The sequence below is a fragment of the Tenrec ecaudatus genome, chromosome 17 (assembly GCF_050624435.1).
Source record: "Tenrec ecaudatus isolate mTenEca1 chromosome 17, mTenEca1.hap1, whole genome shotgun sequence".
NCBI lineage: Eukaryota > Metazoa > Chordata > Mammalia > Afrosoricida > Tenrecidae > Tenrec > Tenrec ecaudatus.
The window spans coordinates 41,365,523-41,392,496 of record NC_134546.1 but is presented as its reverse complement, the minus strand read 5'-3'; the positions used below and the strand labels follow the sequence as shown (position 1 = coordinate 41,392,496).

At 43.6% G+C, this 26,974-nt stretch overlaps 1 protein-coding gene across 1 annotated transcript in view; it reads left to right on the top strand.

The window, feature by feature from the left end:
- LHCGR (luteinizing hormone/choriogonadotropin receptor) overlaps nt 1-26,974 on the top strand; it is an 81,538-nt gene that overhangs the window by 2,786 nt on the left and 51,778 nt on the right. The window contains exon 2 of the mRNA XM_075535549.1: nt 25,695-25,766. Within this exon, the coding sequence (XP_075391664.1) occupies nt 25,695-25,766 (72 nt within the window). The remainder of the gene's footprint in view (nt 1-25,694; nt 25,767-26,974) is intronic.

Genomic DNA, 26,974 nt, shown 5'->3' with positions numbered 1-26,974 from the left:
TGGTGTTCCTGAGACTGTCAACCTTTACAGTGGCTGGCCACTTCATCTTTCCCAGAAGAGCGGCCGATGGGCTTGAACTGCCGACTTTGCCATTAGCAGCCCAACACTTAATCCACAGCACCACCAGGGCAAAATGAGCATCAAAGAGGAAATTGTTAGAAATGCACCTTCTCAAGGCCAGACCCAACCTACTGAAACTAGGCAGGAAGGGGAGACACATTCCCCGGTGAGTGTGATGTGCACTCAGGCTTCAGAGGGAAGACATTGCCAGCCTTGACAGACAGAATCTTCTAAAGAGCATGTTGTAAACATCTTCATGCCAGAAACTCTCCTTCCCAGCTTCCCCGCCCACAGGCACCAAGGTGACAGTTGTGGTATCATTAAGACCCTGAACTCAAAGATAGACAAAAAATCAACAGGAAAGTTTTTTGTTTTGTTTTTTCAAAAATCAATGGGGAGGGCTCCATGGATAAGGACGGATTGAAGAGACAAGGGATGATGGAGGAGTAATAGCAGATGGAGTTTGGCTTTCATGGGACTGGGGGAAGAGCATCAGGCTAAGCACATAGCAGACTGGTCAGAGGAGGGAATATTCTTAGGAAGGGTAGGAATATGCCTATTTTGGTAACTGTGAGTTATACTGATTGATTACTGACTGCTCCCTTGCTTACAAACTTTGAAAATGGTATCATTCATACCTCTCCCTCCTTCCATAATTTATTAGAAACACGGTTTTTAAAATCTAAAACATGAAACACACAAAAATAGCCTCCCTAACCCTACCAAGAACGCTGAATTCTTGAGAAAGAAGACAGACGAGTGGACGTGTATCTCAATACTGAGGCAAAGGACAAGAAAAGTGAACAAGTTCATGCTGGAATCTTTGGTGTGGTCAATATATTTGTAACAAAATATTTTCCATGTTAACATTCATCACAAGCACAATTCCATGACACTAGTTCTATGTGTTGAGTCCAAACGTCACCATTATCCATTTCCAATTTTTCCATCACCCTCAAGGGAAGTTCAGTGTCTGCAGAGCAGTGAGCTGCCCTTTCCCCCAGCTTCATACTTGCTCCTGGAAACCACTAAGGAACTTTGGTCGCTACAGTTGCTTGTTCTAAATATTCCACATAAATAAGACCATACGATATCTGTCCTTTCGTGACTGACTCATTTCTCACAACATTCTGGTTCAGGACTCTGCCATGTCAACATATGTATCAAGACTTCCTTTCTGTTAATGACAAGTTAGTTGTCTATTATATTTCTGGGGGCTTCAGAAAGTTCATCGAAAAATTCCATGATCTTTTATTCTACTCTTCCAGGAACTTCCAGAAGCCCCTTCATGCATATATCACAGTTTGTATGTCTATTCATCTGTTGATGGATACTTGGGCTACAGCTATCTGTGTTCCTTCTTTCAGATCTTTTGTGCGTACACCAGAGAGTGGGATGCCTGTATCATAGTGGGAGTCTGTGCTTCGATTTTTGAGGATTGGATTCTCTTTTCTTACCGATGAATAAATGAAATGATAAAGGTTAATGCTAAGATAGAAAATGCTATGAATATTTAGTTATTGGGTATTCATTAAAAAAGAGAGAACAAAAACTACAATTTTGAGAGAAAGCTACCATGAAAAGAAGAATGCCACTTTACTTTTTTTTTAAATCATCCCAGTCCTTGGTAACTCTGCATCTAGGACCTCCATCTAAATATCACTTTTAAAAAAAGGTATGCAGGTTATAATTATTGATTTCTGACAAGTCCTTTGCTTACAATTTTTGAAAATGGTATCGTTCGTGCCTTTCCTCCCTTCCATATTGTATTAGAAATACAACTCTTTAAAATCTAAAACATGAAACAAAAAAATATGGCCTCCCACATTTTCACTCATTTTAATTGGAAGAAAAAGTAAAAGGGGAAAAAAACTGATTTAAAAAAATTTCCATTCCTTTTCTTATTAGATCTAAGCAATGAGAAGGAGGGGGAGGAGGGTAAAATCTCACCTTGCTCATGGTTATATAAAGATCTTTGTCTCTATGACAACAGAAAGGTTGATCTGCTTGATATGGAAACAGCTTCTGAAAATCTGTTAGTAAGAAAATGCTAATAATAATTATAGCAATTTATTTTTTGCATGTTGTGCCTACTGAACAGAACTTAAACTTTTAGACTTTATTATAAGACAATCCAGAGACTTTGGAAAGTGAAAATGTCCAATTTGATGGGGAAATATTGGTCCCTAGACATGTTTCCTGAATGTTTCCCTTGTTCTTCTACCTTCACAATAGATCAGGGTCAGACAGACAGGGTACCATGCTGTAGAGCTCCGGGTCAGACAGTGTGCCATGCTGTAGAGATATGATTGTTTGTTTTGGGTCTTGGGATGCCTGATACCTGATCTTGTCAACACCTTGTGATCACACAGGCTGATGTGCTTCTTCTATGTAGGATTTGCTGCTTCCTTGCTAGATGGCCACTTGTTCAAGCCTTTCAGAGCCCAGATGCTATATCTTGTAATAGCTGGGCTCCATCAGCTCACATTTGCTTATGCACTCATTTTGTCTTCGGTGATTATATTGTGAAGGTGAGCATCACAGAATATCAGGTTATTAGAACAAAGTATTCTTGCGTTGAGGGAGTACTTGAGTAGAGGGCCAATGTTCATCTGCTATCTTAATACTTAACATAAAAATATATGTACATAGACCTATAGCACTACTGTTTATATAAATATGTTTACATATGTATGTGCCTATATTTATACCTCTATAATGTCTTTCGCCTCCTAATTCTTTACTCTATTTCCCTTTACCTTCCTCCTGTCCCACTATCATGTTTGATCTTCATTCAGCTCTCAGTATTCCTCTCCGCTACATTGCACTTGATCAAACCCCACCAGGCATCCTACACTCTCCTCACCATTGAGTTTAGATCACTTGTTATTCCCTTGTCCCTGGACATGTTGGCTTTCCCCTTCTTTTTCCCCATTTCCCCGTCTCCAATGTCTCCCCCACCTCTGACCACCACCACCCATCCCCAGAACCATCAGAACCATTGTTTTCTCCTCAGGATTCTTTATCCCCCCTATCGTATGTAGCTAGACATGGGGATGGGGGGATGAGAGAAAGGCCTATAAATAGTTCCTGGTCTGTCTACTGGCCCTTGTGAATGTTTTCCAATCGAGTCTGATGAGGTGCCAGGTCCTGCCCTGAGTTCTAAGTCTATTTTCGGGATTCCTCAGGGACGCCATTGCTTTGACCCCCTTGCTGTTCTGTTGCGCTCCTTTTGTGTTCCACCCTGGTGTGGGGGGAAGAGACGGGGCACAACTCCTGCAATGTGTCTCCAGTGCTGTCCCCTGTAGCACTGTGAGTCAGGGAGGGGCATCGTGTCTCATGGGGTGGCCCCACTGAGGAGGGGACCCTTTGAAAAGTATCACTTTCGTTCTAAATAACTGACAGCAGCCCTGTGACACAGTGGTTAGAGACACTGGGCTGCTGACCCGCAGGACATGGATCAAACCTACCAGCCGCTCCATGGGAAAAAGATGGAGCAGGTAGTCCTCTTCTGTAAAGCCTCCCACCTTGGCAACCCTATGGGGCAGCTCGACGCTATCCTGGAGGTTCAAGAATCTGTATGACAGCAGTGGGTTTGTAACCAAGCAGTCTAGCATTCTTTAAGCTCAAGCTCTGACTACCATCAAGTGGATTTCGACTCATAAGACAGGACTTCAGGAGTGAGCAGAACTGGCCGTGGGGTGGGCAAGGCTGCGATGCTTTATGGGAGCAGAAAGCTTCTCCTCCTGTGGAGTGGCCACTAACTACAGACCTCACGGTTAGCAGCCCCATGAATGCTTCGCTCTACCACCAGGCCTCTTAACATCTTTCAAAGCACATTAAAAAATGTATTTGAATGGTTTAATATTGCTTTTAAGTTTGGGGTTTCTACCTCACTAGAAGATAATATTCCCACCCCACCCTACCCCCAGCCAGCAAACGACTCACAGCTGCTCTCTGCATGGCCCTGAAATACTATTCCAGAACGCTATCTGGGCCACATTCAAAAAAATCCAATTTATAAATAAAACGCAACTTGCCAAATGAATACTTGGTCTTTACCCCTTGCCGCTGTTACATTTGTCCTTGACTCTGATGAACTGCTGAATTCCTAGTCCCATCCCAGGAGCAGACAGCTTTTCTGAGTCCTCAGGGCTGAGGAGGCCCCGCTGTGAGAACTTGGGTCCCAGCACACCTCTCCCGGCCACCATCGAAAGTGGCCAGCAGGACAAAGTCTGGGCAGGACTGGAGTTCTAGCACCGGTGTCCAATTCCCTGATTTCACTGTGGCCTCGGACTAGCCATCAAACCTCTGCGCTCTGTACAGTGACTCCTGCCACTGAGGGGGTAAGGGGTGACTCTTGTGAAGAACAATTAGACAACAGCTCGGACATGAAGGTTTCACAGAACCACAACGTATGGGTACAATAATCTGACGATGTAGAAAACACAGCAAAGCACACAACCCCGGGGTGAGGTTGAACACTCAGTGTTTGTCATCCAAACACTTCAGACCCAGTAGCACCTCTGTGTCTACCCAGTGCAACACTGCCGAGACCTGCACCATCCTCAGAACAGTTGCTATGTTTGAGCCCAGAAGTGGGTAGCTTTCGCAAACAGAACTTTATTTTCTCACAGTTTAGGGGGCCGGAAGTGGGGATTCAGGGTGGGGCACTGTCACTCTCTGTTGACTGCGGAAGACGGTCCTTGTCGCTTCAGCTTGTTTCCTGGCTCCTTGCAGATCTCCTTGTGCTTGACACTCATCTTCCCCTTCTCCACTGTTGCTTCTGCTCCTGTAATAGTTTGTAAGAGACTCAAGCACGTTGTAGGTTAATTTGGGTGTTGTTAGGTGCCATCGAGTCGATTCTGACTCCCAGCACCTGATGCACAACAGAGTGACACACTGCCCAGGGGTCTGCGCCACCTACGCCATTGTTCTTCTGTCTGAGCCCATGGTGCAGCCACTGTGTCCATCCATCTTGTCGGAGGCCTTCATCTTTCTCGATGCCCCCAGGGGTGTCTCATTAATATGACAAAGATAACTCATTCCCAAATAGGATTATAATCACAGGCCTAGAGGTAAAGATTTCCAACATGGTGGTTGTTTGTTTGTTTTTGAGGGGGAGGGGGACACAATTCAATCCCAAACACCATTAATTGCAGCCACCATGTCCATCCCTCTCATTGGTGAGATGACTCTTCGGGAATTAACACGTGCAAAGTACCTGAAATGAAGTCTTGTCATGCTAGATTGTAAGGAGCATTCCGGACATCTTTCTAAAACAGATGTGCCTCTACTATTGGTGTGCTTCATATTCTTTGCCAAAGCTAGAATTCAAAGGCATCCATTCTGGTTTGGCCTTCCTTATTTACTATGCCACTTTCGCACGCATATGAGGTGATTGAAAATGCCATGGCTTGTATCAGATGCACCTCAGTTCTTAGAGTGACATCTGTTCTCTTTACTACTTTTAACGGATCTTCTGCATGCAGACATGTCCAATAAAATATGTCATTTGATTTTTTTTTAACCGCTGCTTCTCTAGGCATTAGCTGGGGATCCGGATAAAATAAAACCCTTGACAACTTCAACATTTTACCTTCTGTCATGATGTTGCTCATTGGAGGATTTTCGTTGACTTTGTGTTAAAGTGTAATTCACACCGAAGGCTGTAGTCTTTGATCTTCATCAGTAAGTGCTTGTTTCTGTGAAGTGTTAATTAGAGAAAAATGACCCGCTAGGTCTTTGCAGTATGGAAGGTGAATAAATTAAAATCCCAGAATAGCAGAGCTCATTATTACTTGGAGGCTGATATGCTGGCCTTTTCAGCCCAGGCTGAGCTGCCTCCCAAGCATGGACTAACACCAGAGTACAGGCTATTTCATGCCAACCTCCAGGGCTCATCTCCCAGCGCTACATCTCCCTGATGCTGTGTTGTGGCTCTCAGTGGCTAATTTTTGGATCAACAGCCCATTCTTCCTAGCCTGTCTTAATCTTAAATGTCACGGAAACCTATCCACCATGGGTGGCCCTGTGGTATTTAAAACAATGGCGCAATATCTTCCAGCATCATAACAACACAGAAGCACCGTAGTTGGACAAACTGGCAGATGGGGGGGGGGGTAGGGATTTCTATGACAAGTTCAAATTCACCTGCATAAAATCCATTTGAGTCTGTTTACCTCAGGCGTTCCCTCTAAGTCAGGACCAAAGGACAACCTGCGCACACAATGAGAGGCTGCAGAGAAAGGAGGGTGTGGGAGCCAGACAGCCACACAAAATGTGTGTCTTCAAGAGCTGATGAATTAGTGGAAAGCAATAAAGGCTGTAATTCCAAGCACTTCCACCCATCCTCAAATTAATTATAAGTATGTGGTATATCAGTTGCAACCAGCTTTGACAAGTTCGCTCAAAAAAACATATCGTTTCTAAGTGTCTGGGAATGGAGGCTGATAGTGAAAGAGCTTCCCGAAGCATATCTTCAGTGTCACTGCCTTGACAGCTTAATTCTTGCTGCTCCTCAAGAGTCTTTCTGAGAAATCATTACGGATGATGCAGACATTCCCCGGGAGACTTCACCATATAGTTTTATTGACCAGCGTTGTTCTTGCCATGTTATGTTATTTCTGGAAGTACTCTAGTTGGGTTCCTTTGCTTTGTGTCTTCAGAAACTCTAAATGGGGTTTGAGTCTGGGCTGAGATGTGTTTACCATTTTCCTCGGAGGAAAATTTCGTTGTTGCCCATAGACGTGGAAAATCCGTTATCCAGGGAATCTTGCTGAGCCTTTCAGTTCACAGCATAAAACATCGGTCCCTCGAAGCTCCGTGGGTGCTCAAGAGCGGCTGTCTTGGAGAAGAGTCACTCCAATAACACTCTCCAGTGAGAGACGTCTGACAAGCTGGACTTTTCTAAGTCAGTGAGCAAATGCAAACGCTCTAGAGGGGCTCCCCACTAAAAGTGTCTAAGGGCAGGTTGTTCTTTACCATTTCTTTAAAAGGCTGTCAGGGGATGCCAAAGCAAAGGTGGGAGTAGTATCACCTTCACTCTCCGTTCTTTGCACAATCAGGAGGGATTGTCAAGACCGTCAAGAACCAGGAACAAGCCAGAAGCATTTTGTACACATAAGACTGACCCATGACAATCAAAAGAGTCTATTCCAAAGTAGTTCTCCCATCCTATAGCAAATCTCCCCAACATCCCTTTTCCTAACCCCACTTCTTTGTTTTTAATCATTTTATTAGGGGCTCATACAACTCTTATCACAATACATACATACATCAATTGTGTAAAGCACATTTGTACATTCATTGCCCTCATCATTCTCAAAACATTTGCTCTCCACTTAAGACCCTGGCATCAGCTCCTCATTTTTCCCCCTCCCTCCCTGCTCTCTCATGAACCCTTGATAATTTATAAATTATTATTTTGTCATATCTTGCCCTGTCCAATGTCTCCCTTCACCCACTTTTCTGTTGTCCATACCCCCAGGGAGGTTATATGTAGATGCTTGTAATCGGTTCCCCTTTTCTACCCCACCTTACCTCCACCCTCCTGGTATTGCCACTCTCACCACTGGTCCCGAAGGGATCATCTGCTCTGAATTCCCTGTGTTTCCGGTTCCTATCTGTACCAGTGCACATCCTCTGGTTTAGCCAGGTTTGTAAGGTAGAATTGGGATCATGATAGTGGGGGGGGGGGGGTGTGAAGCATTTAGAAACTAGAGGAAAGTTGTGTGTTTCATTGTTGCTACACTGCACCCTGACTGGCTTGTCTCCTCCCTGTGACCCTTCCATAAGACTGACACCACTTCTTATCCTTGGTGACCTACCTTTGTTGTCAAGGGTGGGACTTATGTAAGGTGTGAGTAGCTTGACTGCTTCACAGTGAACAACTGTGAAGTTTTTAAAATATTTATTGAGCTCTTATACTATGCTAGATGTTATATTAATATTGTATAAACATTTCCTTATTTAATTCTCAATAGTCTATTGGACAGTTGGTGTGATGGTAAGTTTTATGTATCAACTTGGCTAAGTTATAAACCAGTTGCCATCCTCAGTACCCAACTGTACCCTCGTGGTTCTGTTGCTCTAGAGAACCCTGATTGATACAGGTAGTATCATCATTGTTGTGCAGATGGAGAAACTACCTTAAAGAGTGAGATTATGATTTGAGTCCAGTCAGTGTGACTCCGCAATCTTTCCACCTGCAAACACATGTAATTTGTTGTGAAGAGCGTATGGCACCAGAGACAGACCCTCAACTAGAGTTTGAATTTGGTAATGGAGGAACATTAGCATAAGAGAAACAGTCTAAATGAAGGCAGGAATGTATGGCTCGAATAATATGGTTTGTACAGAGGTGTGTCCTGTAGAAATACAGGGTGAATCTCATATGGAAAGGTTAAATTTTGCAATAGTGATGTTTTTTTAAAAGATTCTAAAAGATGAAGTTAATAATAATAATAATAATTCTATTTTATTTCATCCAAATTTATACAATATTATTTCAATGTGTAACTACTATAAAAATTATAGAGATATTTTATATTATTTTTACTACCAAGGCTTTGAAATCCATTATGTATTTTATACTTTAAGCATGTCACCATTCACATTGGCCACATTTCAAGTGTTCTGTAACCACACATGTCTAGTGTATTGGCTACAGGAGGGGAATAATGAAGGACTTATCTGGTGACTGTCATTTGGGCCTTTCATTGAAGGGTCTCTAATATAAAGCTATGACATTTAAATAATTACCAGGCCAACAGGAGATACGAAATATATTTGAGCACAAGAATAATATTGTTGGAATTGTCAGAAAGATGAATCAAGACCAGGTCAGGATGGAATGAAGGGAAACCAATTCGGGAACAATAGAATAGTTTAAACGAAGAACAGGATAGACAAGAAGAACGTCAGGGAATAAGTAATAAACAGACTGGACGCCACAATGTGAAGGCAGAATTCACCAGAGACGGCATGTTCAACACTGGAACAGAGGAAATGGGATCCATGAAGTCTGGTAAATTTTCAAATGATAGTTTAAAAAAAAATCATAGTGTAATTATTTAATTGCTCAGGAAGACAGAGAAGGGAGAGAAAAAACACTCAGGCAGGCTCAGAACTTCCCAAAAGAACCACAATGTAAGCTGTCTTGAAGCTGGAGACGGAGTGCATGCCGTCACAAAGCTGACTGCCACTCAGTCGTGGCCCCAATAGAAGAACTAGTTCTTGGCCCTAATACAAGAACAGCATGGCCCTGTTCAGTACTCGCCCTCATCAGGAAATCACCAAAGATATGGATGCTTTTGCAAAGGGTGGTGAAGAAATCAGGTGGTGCCCAACTATTAGGGGAAAAAAATAGTGTTGGGGTCTTAAGGGTTTGTCTCAAAACAAGCTGCCATCTAATTGAAGAGCTAGCTACGTCTACATGGAAGAAGCACACCAGCCTGTGTGATCCAAAGAAAGAATAAACCAGAAATTAATTCTAAATATCCACTTTGTGGGGCACTGTGGATGATATTGGAAATCCAAAATCCATATGTAGGGACCCTATGTGGGTGAAGTTTCCTATGAATCCACTCTGAGCATAGTCCAGGAAAAAGAGCACTGTAAAGTGGATTTCAGCAGCTGTATTTAGGCTGCAATGTAACACCTGGTCATTAGATCTATGTTTTGACCCATTTTGAATTTATTCTGGATTTTTAATATTTTCTGCTTTATTTTCAATTGAGGTTTTTCTCGGGTTTTTTTTATTTGATCAACGTTGCTGTGTCCTTTTCTGCTTTTCATCTTTGTTTTGTTGTTTTTCTGTGTAAGAAGTCAGGATGGGTGAAACTAGAAACACAGGAATAGGAATAATAGTCACGGGGGGGGGGGGGGGCATGGAAGGGAAGGTTGGAGGAAATGGGGAGTCAAGAGCAATGTATACAACCAGCAAGATGTCCCAAAGTTGTTTGTGGTAATGACTGCACAACCCTTCTTAGTGGGATTGAGCTATGCCTGAGCGCATTGTTGCGGCCTGTGTTGGTTGCATAATCTGGTGTCAATTAGGAATTTGAGAGGATTAAGAGTGAAGGGGCGGAGTCTAGTCTGTCAATCGGAGCACAGCCAATGAGGCCTCTGTGTGGACGTGGCCTTCTCCTGAGGATTCTGGGAAATCCTGGGGGGAGGGTTGCTCCTTGAAGGCGGGAGAGATTCTCTGCTGACAAGACTCACTCCCTTGGAGATGCTTTACTGACAAGACACGTGGTGCTACACCCTGGGAGCTGGAGAAGCCACATGGACCTACTCTGATGCAACCAGACCTCTGGAGCCAGAGAGGCCACGTAGAGACCCCTGCCAGCACTGAGATGTTTACAACGCCACTGGATCCACAAAACTTCCAACCCACTGGCCTGTGATCCTCCTGCATTTGGCATCATTGCATGTATTTTGTGAGTCTGAAGAGGACTTTATAGTTTGGTATTGGACATATGGACTAATATTGGACTTATGGACTTGATCTGGACTGGGCTGGGAGATTTTCTCAAATTCAATTGCTCTTGTATATAAACCTTTTTCTTATACACAAGTGAGTGTCTGAATTTGTGTCTCTAGTCTACCCAGACTAACACGCTGCCACTGTGTCAATTCATCTCATTGAGGGCCTTCCTCTTTTTTGGTGCCCTCTATTTTACCAAGCATGCTGCTCTTTTCCAGGGGCTGGTCTCTCCAGACATGTCCAAAGTGTATAAGACAAAGTCTCACCATCCTTGCCTCCAAGGAGCACTCTGACCATACTTCTTCCCAGAGAGATTTGGAGGCAGGGAGAGTATGTTCATGGTGATGGAGTGATTTGGAAAAGGATAGGGAGAGCAGTTGTAAACTTGTGGAAAGTAAACAATGTTACAGAATTGTATGTGCAGAAATGATTGAGATGCCATGTATTGTGTTATGTAAATTTTCACCAAGAAACAACAAAAAGCACCTGGATGCATTTTCACAAGAGTTTCAAACCCTTGTTTCTATCAAGTTCCGATATAAACTAGATCTATCCAGTATCTCTCTACATTGACTACTGACTTTATGTTTCACTTAACAATAAAGGCGCTGCTCCTTCGATGTAAATGCTGGACACAACGGGAAGCAAATCAATGAAGACATCCCCTGCAAGGAAGCTACTGCTTAAACCTAGGCATTTGAAGGGGTGAAGATTTAAAAATCATTTGAACAGGGGAAAGCCATTTTTTTCTCACACCAAGATGAAAGTACATTTATTGTAATTACTGAGAAGCTTTGAACGAAACAAAGAAAAAGGACACAGAAATGCGTTGTCACTGTTAACGATGGAATGAGGTCTTATACAACAAATACTGGATCATTAAAGTGATTTCCCTTCCATATCAACAAGCTGGGTAGGCCAAAATGCTCTAACTGTATCTTATGTCTTTCTCACTCCCTCGGCCTTTGTAGTGTTTCAAAATTAAGGCTCTGTAACTCTAACAGGAAACTAATTGTCTGTGAAAGACGGATGTATGTTTGTGGCTTTCTTAAATCCCAAAGAGAGATGGCTTTTTAAACGAGAGGCCAATGAATTAACATATTTCCCTTCTGCCATGTGCTGTGTAGGAGAAAAGGTAAAAACAACATCACAAGAGATCCTACCAAGGCCTTGGGTTTTCCAGATCCGGGATGGATTTCTCCCCCTTGCTCTCCTTTGTCTGTGGTGTACTCAGCCTATGGGCCTCAGAAGGTGGTTTTGCCAGGAAACCCTTACTGCATGTCAAGCCCTTAAACCAAATGAAGGTAGAGAATTGAGGTAGTTAGTTTATTGTGCCGACCTGGCTGATAAACACATGTGGGGTAAATTGAAGGGCGGAGGGATAAATGGCTTGGTGAGCCTCACCTTTCTAGTTCTTGGGTCTCTTGCTTTGTGAAGGTCAGACCAGGTGCAGCTGCCTTAGCCAGTTCCCTGCTTCAGCTGGCAAGGCTCACTTCCTGCAAGATATCCCCGAGGAGAAGCCACATGGACCTACCCCGATGCAGCCGTAGGTGCTGGAGCAGCAGGGTGGCAACCACTGCCAGTGCTGAGATGCTTACACTTTCACTAATTCGACTTTCCTCCTGCAGTCAGCATCACTGCATGTGTTTTGTGAGATGGAGAGGGTCTTTGTGGATTGGTGTCGGACATATGGGCTAATGTTGGACTTGTGGGCTTGAGCAGCACTGGATTGTGATGTTTTCTTGATGTGTGCTTACCCTTTATATAAAACTCTCTTATACATGTTTTTCTGTGGATTTGTTTCTCTAAAGTACCCAGACTAACACAAAAAGCCACCATTGTCTTTTGCTTTTTGTAATACCTGTCTTCAAAAGGGAATCACTGACACATTCCAACCCCTGGTGGTGTAGTGGCTATGTGTTGGGCTGCTGACTTCAAGGTCAACAGTTCGAAGCCACCAGTGATTCCATAAGAGAAAGATGAGGCTTTCTACTTCCATAAAGAGTTAGTCTTGGAAACTCCCATCGGCGGTCCTACCCTGCCCTATAGGGGCTCGAGGAGTTGGAATCTACTCTGTGCAGTGAGGCACTTGCTTTTTTTAAATAACATGGTATGTGCCTATGGCCTGCCTCCTAATTTGGTGGGTGCATAGTCCCTGGGTCTTAAAAGCTTGCAAGTGGCCACCCAAGGCATAACAATTAGTTTCTGGAACAACAGAGAAAAGAAGAGTGTCAAGGACACTAGAATATGGACTGTGTGGCTAATTGCCTCTTTGATCAATCAATCGCCTGCTTTATCATGAGACAAGAAGAATTTGGACGGTGCCTGGTACCATTACTATACATTTTGATCAAAAAGTCTTGATAGATAGAAGTATCCTGCTCATAAGTAGGAGCATTCAGGACAGAATGTCTAATTACCATGAACTCTAGACTTCCTAGAGCTATGAAAGTTAGGTGAATCCTGGAAATTTTTCCTGAGGTTATCTTTAAACCTTAATCCAAACTATCCCCGCAAAGTCTCCTTAAAACCAAATAGTGTAGCTTAATAGTAAGACATGTCTGCCTTAAGCAGGATGATCTTTGAAGAATTCTCTATATGGGATCAAACTGACAGCAGCAACTTGAAAGATGAGATAGGAACTTCACCCAAACCCACTGCCATCAATCCAATTCTGACTCATACCCACCCTATATAGGATTCCTGAGTCTATCCATCTGTATGGGATTGGACTGTTTCATCTTCTTCCAGAGGCAGGGTTGAATCACCAGGCTTGTGGTTAGCGTTCCTGTGTTACCTAGTAGCACAACCAGGGCTCCTGACACCAAAACAGAACCAAACTCACTGCCATGGAGTCAACGCTGACTCACAGAACAGGGTAGAACGGCCCCTGTGAGTTTCCAAGATCATCACTGTTTACGGGATTAGAAAGCGCAGCTGGTGGCTTCGAATTGCAGACTTCACGGATTGAAGCCCAGTGTGTAACCACTCCACCACCAGGGCTCCACCAGGTACCCTAAGGGGCAGTCACTTGATATTAAGAGGTGATATTAAGAAAAGGAGAGGGAGATGGCTTTACAATTAAAAGGATGTAATGAGTGGAAACTGAGTATCTCTCTCATACTCATTACATCCTTTGAGATAGCACAAGTAGATAGCACAAGTAGAAACTGTTGAATTGGTGCATATTTTGTCATTTATAGTCCCAGCCACAAGAACCAAGTACATAAAATTACATATAAATAATAATGGTTGAGATAGTTTATTGTGCCAGCCTGGCCGATAAACACAAGTGGGATTCATTGAAGGGCGGAGAGATAAGTGGCTCGGTGAGCCTCACCTTTCTTGTCTCTCGCTCTTTAATCATCAGACCAGTGTACAACTGCTTTGCTTGTTTTGTGCCTCGATTTAAAGGGCACACTGCCTATGGGATGCCGAGCCTGTGGACTGTGTCGCTGTAAGTTGAGGTCTCTTTAAGACCATTCAAATGAAATTTACATCTCCAGAGCTGAGGACTGACAGTTGGTGACCTGCCTTGCCATTTGCTGCCTGTGCTGGGATAGCCTAGCTCTCTCTCTCTACAGAAGATTACCGGAAGGCCCCCAAGACTTGTAGGACTGCCAGTGTCTCACAACTCTCTCACGGGAGTGAGTCACACTGAACCATTTGTACTGCTTTATAATTTAACTGTTCATTTCTTATATTACATATCTATCTGTTTATAATTTAACTGCTCATTTCTTGTGTTATATATCTATCTTTATACATGTATATGTATGTACATGTGTATGTGTATATGTATATATATATATATATATATATAATTATCAGCAACCTAGTTTTATCTCTCTAGAGAACCCTGTCTAACACAATGGTCCATTCAGGCAGTAGAAAGAAAGCAGGAGAGGCGTCTCCAGGTGGGGAAATGGCTGCTAACCCAGTAGTGAGTGCTTCAAATATAGCCAGAGACACCTTGGCAAAAAAGCCTGCTGATCTTCTTCCCCCCAAAATCACCCTATGAGGCAGTTGCACCCAGATGCGCATAGGGTGGTTTTAAGTTGGAAAGGACTGTACAGAACTGGCTGTTAGATTTTGCTAATAAGAGAAAGAGAGAGTATATGTCAATTGAACTGGATTTCCCATTCACCCAGCAGGGGACTTTGTTATTTAAAGGAGCCCTGCAGTGAATCCTTCTGTAGAACAAGAAGGTGGGGGAAATAGCAATGCAAATATCTCCTAATCCAATTGATAGGTTTGTAACAAGTGTTTTAAAACCTTGCATTTGGGGGAGGAGGTGGACAAAAAGCACTTGGGGGGGGGCGTTCTGAAGGTCTCCAAGGAGCATTAGCATGAGAGTTTGTTAATGAGCCAGTGCAATGGGAAAACTGACTCCTTTCAAGGTCATCTGCATAATTAAATGCAAAGGAAAAGAAATATTCCTTGAGTATCTAGGAGACATTAGAAAACGCTGAGAGCGGGAGGGCATGATAACGTGACATTTTCTCCTTCCAGAACTGTGTTTACCTGAATCCAAATAGTGTACCTGTAAATGCCTCCGTTTGGGGGATCTGAGACATAGAGCACAGCCATGGCCATTGGAGTTAGTTGGGACCCTGGTAAGAGTTGATGAAAAGAGCAAATGTTTTGATAATGATAAGGGCAACGAATGTACAAGTATGCTTTACACAATTGACGTATGTATGCATTGTGATAAGAGTTGTATGAGCCCTTAATAAAATGATTTTTTAATGACCTCTGAAGGTCGGTAGTCTTTCTGTTTAATCGTACGATAAGGTCAGGGGCCTGTATGCTATGCATTGAGCCTTCCCTGGATGCAGACTGTCCAGCGGAGGAGGCATAATCTTGGATGAAGTGGCAATTTCAGGCTGAGGGTAATTCCAGGAGAGCAACTCCGTTGAGAACTTCAGCTGCCCACTCTCCCAACAACTGGGGAATGAGCGTCTTAGTCCTGGAGGAGGATTTTGGCTTCCCACTATAGCATGCTCCTATGGAACCAGGTCAATTGCATGGGATAGCAAGTGTCATTCAAGACACTACTGCCTTGCAAATGTTGGACTCGGGCTAAACAATGGTGAGCAGACACATGTAAGTCATGACCAACCACAAGGTCCCAGAGCTAAGGAGACAGATGTAATGTTCCTCGAAGGGGGTTGAGTCTGCTTCTAACTTCAACCCAGAGCTAAGTGGGAAGAGAGTCTGCAGACAGGATTTCAGTGGAGATGAAGCCTCCAGAGCTCCTATCAACTAAGGCTGCCTTTGTCGCCCAATCTGTGGCTGTTTCGTCATTTCTGCAAAGGCACTTGGACTGGGTGGAGCTGGACCACCATCCATGCATTTAAAAATCAAGGCTTAAAAATGGACTGTGAGACCTGGAATTGTGTATGCTTTTTTTTTTTGAGGGGGGTGGTGCTAGGTTTTTTTTCTTGTTTCTTTTTATTCAAACTTTTGTTTTCTTTTTGTTTTCTCTCTGTTATTGTTGTTTTGCCTATCAATATAAGATAGGAATGGTAAACAAGCCCAAGGAGAAAGCAACAGGGCCAATGGTTCCAGAACGACATGGGTGGGGGGGAACCAGCGAGTCTGAGGGGAGGGTAACAATCAGTAGACAACACCATAGACAGGGGAACAATAGGGAATTAAAAGCAACAACAAGGAGGAGATAGAGATTCTGGGGGTGTTGGAGCAACAGCAATCTAGCTGAGAGGAAAGATTAAGAAGCAGAAGAGGGGTGAGCATGATGGTGGGGCAGGAGGAAGGTGAAAGGAAACAGAGGAAAGACCTAGTAAGCAAAGCTATAGATAGAGGTATAAACATAAGTATGCACTTATGTAAATATAGTAATTCATAAAAATAGAGGTGTTGGCCTATGTACATATATTTATATGGCAATGCATTGAGGAAGTGAAGAGCCTTTGGGCCTCTGCTCAAACCCTCCTTCAACGCAAGACCACTTTGTTCTAATAACCTGGCATTCTGTGATGCTCACCTTCCCAACACAACCACTCAAGACAAAATTGGTGTATAAGCAAATGTGGTGAAGAAAGCTGATGGTGCTTGTCTACCAAAAGATACAGTGTCAGGGGTATTAAAGGCTTGAATTTAAGCAAGTGACCATCTAACAGAGAAGCAACAAGCCCACATGAAAGAAGCACACCAGCCTGTGGGATCATGAGGTGTCGACGGAATCAGGTGACAGGTACCAGAAGACCCAAGAATGAGGGGGGTCAGAGCAGAGACCCTATAGACAATAGGACATCCCTCACAGAAAGGTCACAAGGAAGGGATGAGTCAACTAGGGCACAGTAGAGCACCAATGAAACACACAATATTCCTCTGGTTCTTTGAGGCTTCTTCACCCCCCACTATCATGACCCCAGTCCTGCCTTTCAGTCTGGCTAAACAGGAGCATGTGCACTGGTACAGATAAGAGCTCATGATATATGGAATCTAGGTCAGATAAACCCCTCCTGAACAGAAATGGAAGTAGCAATACCAGGAGAGAAACAGTAAGGTGAGGGGAGGAGGGATGGAAGGGGGAACCAATCACAACAATCAATGGATAAACCCTCTTGCCCCAGCAGGGGGATGAACAACAGAAATATGGGTGAAGGGAAACAGCAGTCAGTGGAAGATATGAAAACAATAATAATTTATAATTTCTCAATGGGTTATGAGGGGAGGAGGAGCTGATACCAAGGGCTCAAATAGAAAGGCAATGTTTAGAAAATGACAGTAACATATGTACAAATATGTTTGATACAATTAATGCATGGAATGTCATAAGAGCTGTAAAAAACCAATAAAATGATTTTTTTAAAGAAGAACAAATCAAAAAGGGGACTGAGAAATGTAAAGAATGTAATCAGCTACATGGCTCCACAGGCATTTCCTCCCCTTTCCAAGGACCCAAGAGACGCCTCAAGGAAGGTCTTCCTCCTGTGGAGCAGCATTCCTGGTTCTGCAGCACAGGCAGGCCTCTGCGGTATTGCACTTGACGTGCCACTCTTGTTCTTTTTGTGGCCCTGGACAGCGGCGGGACTCTCCTGGCCTTCAACCCCTTCCCCCCAGTCCATTTTAGTTTCTGCTCTACGTCCAATGACATTAGCCAACACATTCCACCAGAGTTCTAAAAGTTCACAAAATCCTTGGAATGCATGTAAACCTAACTTCAAAAACAATGAGGAGGACAGAATGAACTCAGCGCATCAACCTCAACTCAGCACACATTTTCTATTTTGTGGATCACACTTTCTTCAAGGAACTTCATCGTTATCCGTCCATTTAAAGACCCTCTTTTCCCTCTCTGCCCTTTGCCTAGTTCTGTCCTTCTCACAGACGACTCTCATAATGTGTTCGTATGCTTTGATCTCTTGTCTTCAAATGGTGACTGTACGAAATGGTGGTTTTACATTTACAAATAGTACTGTGTTGGGTCTAATATAATCCATCTCTACTTCACACACACACACACACACACCCCATGATTCTAAGATCCACACATCCTGCTTGGTGTGGCTTCTAACTGATCCTTCCAACTGCTGGTGTGCTGTGCACCATCCACATTTTACTCAACAATGTTGTGAAGAAAATCATTGTATAGGCTCCCTTAACTAGGAGTGTGGGAATTTTTCTGGGAAGGATACAGCAGCAGAAAGAACCACACAGGCATCTTCAGTACATGAAGCTCACTGCCATCGAGTTGATGCCAACTCATAGTGGCGCAGGCGGGTAAGGTAGAACTGTCCCTGTGGATTTCTGAGACTGTAACTCTCTATGGGAGTAGAAAGCCCTGGTGTTCTCCCATGGAGCGGCTGGTGCTATCAAACTGCTGACGTTGAGGCTCATAGCTAAATGCATCACCACTGTGCCACCAGGCCTCCTTTGCAGAACATTTCAGTGGTTATTAACAGCTCATGGCACATGGCCGATCAGTTTAAATAGGGGAGACAGACACTGAGATGCTTAGAACCAACTGCCAACGGAAGATAAACCAGAAATGAAGGCATCACGTTACTGAAATGGAAGCATGTGTCAGTGAAAACGGGAATTTGGAAGCACAGAATTCCATTCTCCACGTTGCTCCTGGGAGTACATCTGTTCTGTAAAACAAGGTGCACCTGCCTCGCCCACCTCGCTCCCCATCCTCTTTCTCATCTGAGCCGCATCCCCCAGAGTCACCTGCTGTCTGCTCAGTGGCTCTTTCAGGTGGGGACTCTATTGTTACTCTCCTCGCAGCTGCCTTTCCTGCTCGGCAGCCTCAGCATCCACTCTGCACAATTTCATCTTGCACCGGGGCTGCTCTGCGGTCACTAGGGACTGCCAGTGCATGATGTACAGCTCCTCTCACTTCCGTCCAACCTTTGCTGCCCATCCCTCAACGTGGCATCAATCAAGCCCTCAGACAACCTCCCGGCAAAACCTGAGCTGCACTGCTCTTCTGGGAGCCATCCTGTGCGCGCGCACCCACCTCCCCGCCAACTGGAGGAAGAGGATGCCTGCCCTGGGGGCTCCGCTGCAGGCTCCATTGGCATGAATAAACAGTTCCGAAGGGTTGGGCTGCAGCTTTTATGTAAACACTCTCCAAAATATGTTCGACACTGCATTAGTCCCAGCAATAAAGATTCTGGAATCAGAATTTGGCTGTCAGTTTTATTGATGTTGCATGGGGTACAGTAGAATACAGCTTTCTCTTCTGGAAATTTATTGGCTTGGCAGTGCAGAGTGCAATAAAACTGTGTTTTTAATCAGTAAGCCGGGGGGGTGGGGGTAGGGTTCCAGAAGAAATACAGGAAGCAAACATGTCATCACAAGGAGATTTCTTTTCCAGGCCCACAACCCCCACCAATGTCACTGTTTCCTCGGGTCCCCTGCTAAATAAGGTGGAGGGAGTGTTGAGCAATGTGCTTGGTAACCCGCCAGTTTTCAGGAAGGAAATCAGAGGGCTAGGGTTGGATTGCTTCCTCTCAGTTGTTTCATCTCCTAGAGATGGAAACACTTATCTGAAATGAAATTTCTAAACATGTCTCTGCATTGGGGGCTGTTTGGTGAGGTGAACACAAGAGCAAGACCCGCCGCCTCCGAAGAAAAAGAAGGTTGCAATAGGGTCTCCCCACTTCACTCAGCAAGAAAGAGTAGGTTGGGAATCCCACGCTTCCACCCAATGGGGCCTTCGGAGCCAGCCTCCTGCTTGTGTTATTGCATGCAGCTACTTTTTCCATAGACAGGAAATGCCCAGGTAACTTGGGTTCTCAGCGAAACAGAACCAATATTTTTTTTATTTTCAAACTTTGTTGTAGAGTACAGTTAGACTCATCGGGACCCTAAGTACAGACCTAGAACTCCCTCACAGATTCTCGGCTGGAATCTGCAATAGATGGTCTCTAGGTGCCACTGGGTGGGTAGGAATGGCAGCCTTTCAGTTAGAGGCTTGAACCACTGGGCCACCACAACTCCCATATACGTATAAAAATAAACTCAATGCGATCAAGTCGATGCTGACACATAGTGCCCCCCTGTGGGCTTCTGAGACTAACAAGTCCATTTTCACTAGAGAAAAAAAACTCATGTACACTCACATGTGTGTTTCATAGAGAACTTTATATCAAAGAGCAATTGTACATTCAGAAAACATCCCAGCCCAGTCCAGGGCAAGTCCATATGTCTGATATTACCCCATACGTCAAGACTCATCCATAAATTCCTCATTAGACTCATGCAGCCATGCGATGATGGTGAATGCAGGAAGATCACAGGCCATTGGGTAGAAATTTTTGAGGATCCAGCAGTGGTGGAAGCATCTCAGTGTTGGCGTGGGTCTCCACGTGGCTCCTCCAGCTCCAGGGCTTTGGCTGCATCAGTGTCGCTCCATTAGCTCCATGTGGCTTGTCAGCAGGAAGACAAAGTAGAGAGAGTCTGTCCCACCTCTAGAGAAGAAGACAGGAGTTTCCAGAATCTCATGACCACACAAAGGCCTCATTGGCTATTGACCTGATTGACGGGTTAGACACCACCCCTTTGCAAGTTGACAGTAGATTATGTAACTCCCACAGAGACTGTTTAACCAGAGTAGAAAGCCTAGTCTTTCTCCCACAGAGCTGCTGGTGGTTTGGAACTGCCAACCATGCAGATCGTAGCTCAAATAGTAACCACTACACCAGCAGGGCTCTTCCATATCTATGCATGTAGACACACAAAGTTATGGATTTTGAGGAATTGCATCATGCAATTGTAAGGGGCTGGCAAGTACAAAATCTGTGGGTGGGGTATCAGACAGAAAACTCCCATAATCTTGGGTCCCAAAACTGTAATCCAGGCTTTTCCATTTGATTCAGAACTCCTGGCGCAGGCACTGGTGACCTGGAAATTTACTCTCTAAAAATTAACTTACCTACTACATATCTGTTTTATGTGTTTTCCCCATGTATGTCCCATATCACAATTTTTTAATCCCACCCTAGTCTATGTATAAAAAATAAACGAAAATTAGCCCATGTTCTGATTGCACCTTATTCCAAAGCTATTACACTATTAAATTTAAAATGACTTGCACTTGCTCAAAGTTAGCAAAACCAGTCAAGAAAACAGTAGTGCACTCACATGAAGTCACACACACATACACACAGGAACTCAGGGCAACCCCATGGAGGCCAGGCAGTGAGCTGGGAACTGGAAACTCTGACAAAACATCTATTTGTAGTCTTCAGACAAAATCTTTCTCCCTCAGGAAATCCCAGCTTTTACTTCTTTTTTTATTTTTTTATTTTTTTTTATTTTTTTTTTTTTGGATTTTCTTTTTTTTTTTTCTTCTTTTACATTTTATTAGGGACTCATACAACTCTTACCACAATCCATACATATACATACATCAATTGTATAAAGCACATCCATACATTCCCTGCCCCAATCATTCTCAAGGCATTTGCTCTCCACTTAAGCCCCTTGCATCAGGTCCTCTTTTTTTCCCCCTTCTCCCTCCCCATTCCCCCCTCCCTCATATGCCCTTGGTAATTTATACATCGTTGTTTTGTCATATCTTGCCCTATCCGGAGTCTCCCTTCCCCCCTTCTCTGCTGTCCCTCTCCCAGGGAAGAGGTCACATGTGGATCCTTGTAATCAGTTCCCCCTTTCCAACCCACTCACCCTCCACTCTCCCAGCATCGTCCCTCACACCCTTGGTCCTGAAGGTATCATCCACCCTGGATTCCCTGTACCTCCAACCCTCATATGCACCAGTGTACAGCCTCTGTCCTATCCAGCCCTGCAAGGTAGAATTCGGATCATGGTAGTTGGGGGGAGGAAGCATCCAGGATCCGGGGGAAAGCTGTGTTCTTCATCGATACTACCTCACACCCTAATTAACCCATCTCCTCTCCTAAACCCCTCTATGAGGGGATCTCCATTGGTCAACACTTGGGCCTTGGGTCTCCACTCTGCACCTCCCCCTTCATTTAATATGATATATATACATATATATACATATACACATATATACACATACATACACACACACTTGGCCTTCAACTTATTAGATGAGGTGTAACCTCATTTTCAAAGGTAATCTACTTCTTTTATAGTTAACTGATTTAAACGTTAATCACATCTACAAAATACTTCCATAGCAGCATCTGGACCAGTGCTTGACTAAACAACTGGGCACTATTGGCTAGCCACGTGGCACGTACAATTAAACATCACATCCCCTCACATTATTAAGTGGGTAAAACAAGGTTATAGATGACTGTGCATAACTTGCACAGCACTTTAAACCAATAGCAAGTTCTTTCCAAGGCCATAAGGCATCTACCTCTCACAGGTTCCAATCTGCTCATCGTGGAGAAAGTGTTGTTTCCGAATAGGGAAGTCAACCCCTCCCGCATAAACCCTTGAAAAGCATAACTGCATCTCCAACCTCTCCTCGCCTCATCTTTGGGTCAAAAGTTGGGCCATTGCGGATGGTCAACAAATGTTGGTGGACCCTTCATCCTTGCCTTGCAGACTCTTTTGTCTTGAATCTTCTGAACCCCGAGATCTTTAGAACTCATCGATCATGTTACACTGGTTTGGCCAATGCTGCGTAGTTGCTCTTTTCTCAACCTATAGGCACTATCTAACTTTCAGCTCAGTTTTAAGAGTGCACGTAGATCGCGCCTACAGATGGGAAGGAGCACCAGAAGTGAGCTGACCATATGCATTAAGCACAGGAGCGACGTGATGTGGTTACAAGTTACAACCATGCTGAAATAGGTCCTTAGGGGGAAATGAGAAGAGCAACAATTGGAGCATGCCCTGACTGAGTCTTGTCTTCACCTGCCTGACGGGTGTGCTGTTGTGTTTCCATCATTTCCTTCTCTCCAAGATAGCTTCTTTTCCATCCTCCCAACCAAGCTATAGGACCAATCTGGAACTATTTATTAGCTGTTTACTTAGTGCCAGACCTTTGCTTTACGTGGGTTTTCTTGATTGTTGTTGGTGTTGGAGGATGCCATCCACTTTGTTCCAACCCTTAGAAATTCTATGCACAACCGAACGAAGCACTGCCTGGTCCTGTGCCATCCTCACAGTTGGTCCTATGTTTGAGTCCATTGTTGCAGCCACTGGGTCAATCCATCTCATTGAGGGGCTTCCGCTTTTTCACTGCCCTCGACTTTGACAAACATGATGCCCTTTTCAAAGGCATGTCCAAAGTATGTCATATGAAGTCTCATCATTCTTGCCTCTAAGGAGCATACTGGTTGTACTTCTTCCAAGACAGATTTGTGTGTTCTTTTGGCAGCCCGTGGCACTTTCAATGTTCTTCGCCAGCACCATAACTCGAATGCATGGATTCTTGTGTGCTCTTGCTTCTTCAACATCCGCCTTCCACATGCATATGAGCCAACTGAAAAATACCCTGAGTCCTCAAAGTGGTCCTCCCTGCTTTTCAACACTCTAACGAGGTCTTGTGGAACAGATTCCCTAATGCAATCCATCGTGTTATCTCTCGGCTGCTGTTTCCATCAGCATCGCCTGTGAATCCAAGCAAGACAAAATCTTTGACAACTTCAATCTTTCCTGCATTTATCATGAGGTTACCTTTTGGTTCAGTTGTGAAGATTTGGGGTTTCTTTATATTGAATCATAATCCATACTGTAGGTTGCAATCCTTGATCTTCATCAGCAAGTGCTTCAAGTCCTCCTCACTTTAAGCTAGCAAAGATGTGTCATCTACATATCACTATTAATAAGTCTTCCTCCAGAGGCATTTACACTTCTGCTGGAGGGTAAATGGGAGGAGCAACTCCCCATTAGTAAAAAAAAATAAGTTTATCCTTACTTACATAAAGCCCAAGGGGAGAACAATCCCTGTATTACGTTCTTAATTGGCCAATGTTGACCTGGTTCCTATGCAGCCCTTGGTGACTCAGGCAGTGTGCGATAAACTACGGTCACTTTAGACTCTATCCATTCAAGGAAAACATCTTTCATAGGCCACAACAGAAGGACTCAATGTGGAAGCTCCACTAAATGAAATGAGCTGTACCTCAAACTTACCTGAAGCCTTGGGACTTAAGACTAAAACTCTCAGGTGTGAGAGGAAACAAATGGCTGCCACCCCAAGGCTATGGAACTGGCAGTTACTGGACCTTGGTTCGGATCCCTTATTTTGTGTGTGCTCAACTGAAGGTGGCCCAGAACTATTTTAATGCCCTCCTTGCTCTACTGACAGGCATGATTCTGCCCTGGCGATTACATGTTACCGGAATGTTCCCTTAGCACTAACCTCCATGGTCAACGTAAACAGAGCTTAAGCATTTAAGAGTATAATCTGTGCAATCAACAGCTCGTGGATTGCAGTTGGGAGCCAGTCTATACTTGTAAAACTTCCTTTTCTCCACAGTCTGTTAAATTCTATATCATTGGATAAAAGAAAGACACGCTCAATAGATGACTGATAATGCTCTCTGTCATAAAGTGGTAATAAGTCCTCCAAAATAAGCCAATAGTGTACATAGATAAGTAAATGGATGTGGGGTTTGGACTTAATTCTAGCCCCAAAGAACAAGTTGTCCTTATGACATGGCCCTGCTTGGCACTTGCCCTCGTGAAGAGGTCACTGAAGATACGGTGCTACAGCAAAGTGTGATGAAGAAAGTCAATGATGCCCAACTATCAACCAGAAAAGCATCCGAGGGTTTAAAACCTTGTCTTCAAAGAAGCACCATCTAAATGCGGTGTCAACTAAAGTCCACATGGAAGCAGTACACCAGCCTGTGTGATCCAAGGATTCATAATAAAATGCAAATCCGAATGAGGAAATGGTAGCCGAGCTTAGGTTTTGACTTCCATTCTTCTTAAAGCTATCCATAGTTTATTATATAGGAATAATTAATTTTAGGCTAATTTTATAGATCAAGAAATTATTTTGGTTCATGTTAGTTGCTATTAAATTGGTGGTGACTAATGGTGACCCCAGGTACAATACAATTACATAGTACCTGGCTCTGGGCTATCTTCCTGCTTGGGTCCATTGATGCAGCCACTGGATATTTTAAGTGTCTTCCAGGCTACAGGACTCATCATCTAGCACTATATTGGCCAATACTGTGTTGTGTTTTATAGAATTTTCATATATAAATTGGTTTTCAGGAATAGATTACCAGCCCTTGCTTTCTAGTCTTTCTTCCTGCTCTGAACACTCTGCTGAAAGTTGTCTACCATGTGACCTGCTGATATTTGAAATACTGATGACATAACTTCCAGCATCATAGCAACATATAAACCATCACAACAGGACAAACTGCCAGGCGAGAGACGGAGGTAAAGCACAGAAGGCTTCATGTCATGTCTAATAACATACTCAGAGTCTCACAAGCAGGAGGAGAGCTGAAATTTGAATCAAGTGGTGTCTGACTCCCAAATCCCAAAAGTAATCATCTTCACCATTAGATTGTACACTGCTTGATACTGACCCCAGGAATGAGTCACAGCACATGTCTTTATTAACGTGAATCCAGTGGATCCAGTGGTTGGTAACTCAGGAGTGACATACGTGAACACATCTGCACACACGTCCACACTTACTTTGTTCATAAACTTAAAAGGCTCCTGATCTTAAACTGTTGGCATTTCTTTTTTTCTTTTCTAGATCACTCACCTATCTCCCTGTCAAAGTAATCCCATCACAAGCTTTCAGAGGACTTAATGAGATCATAAAAATGTAAGTAAGATACTGCAGATCAAAAGACATTTGTAATGGGAATGGGAATTTTTTTTCCCCTTAGAGAAAATGCAACTCAAAGGAGATAATTTTTCTAGGAGAGAAATTGTCTTTAGGAAACCCTGATATTTTTTATCTATATCAATACAAATAATGTACAGGACCCTTTGCAGGAAGAGTATGATGTTCAACAGTCGTTAAAATCCAGGTAATTAACCTTGCTTCAAAGAACTGACTGCCTTTTGATAAGTGATGATAAACTCCTCAAGTGGAAAGGAAGATAGATTCCAGTCATGAAAACTGCTTCTGCTAGAGCAGCTCATCCCCCGGGTCGCATGGAGATAACATCCACATAGAAGAAGATGAGTTGGAAGTTTATTGAGCATCAGAAGATAATCTTGGTACCTAAAACATAATAAATGTAGGTCCAAAACATGGTTTTAAAATCTGCACTGATGCAAGGCATTTGCAAGAGTGTAAAGCAACCTGATCATGTCGTGTGATTTCACATTTGTGCAGATACACTTTTAATCCTTTGTTCCTTAGAAGGTGAGACGCACCGCCTTCAAGCCAATTCCAACGCATAGCTAGCCTATCAAATAGAATGAAATGGCCTGACACAAGGGCACGTAAGCCCAACAAGCTTTACAGTAGACGGTGGAGCTGCTGGTGGCTTCTAACCACCAACCCACTGACTAGCAGCTGAGCTCTTTAACTAGTGAGCCACCAAGCCAGAAACAGAGACAGAGACAGAGAGAGAGGACATTGGAAGGACTCCCAGTATCCCAGCCTCCTCTTGAAAGTTAATCTGAACCCAAAGCCATTTAATTCCTTGGCGCATCTGAAGCTCCAAGATAAATCCTGGCTCCTCCGAGAATTTCTGAGTGCTCTGTAAGGCATTCGCAAGCTATGAAGATAATAAACATAATTGTTCAAGAATTATTGCAGATTCTAGGAATGGCATTGTAAGCTACAGAAAAGTCCATTTGCTTGAGCCTCCCCCTTAGCGCCTCTGCTCTCAAGTTTAAAAGTTGAATTTTGATGACTTTTAATGCATTAAGACCGCCCAGTGAGAAAAGCAACCACAGTTAAATAAGCAAACCATTAGGTAGGAACCGAGTGAATCAGCCCAGGAACAATCCATTACTCTGTTGTTCAAAAAAGACATTAACTGCCTGGGACTCTGCCCTTCTGTGGGGTAAAGCTCT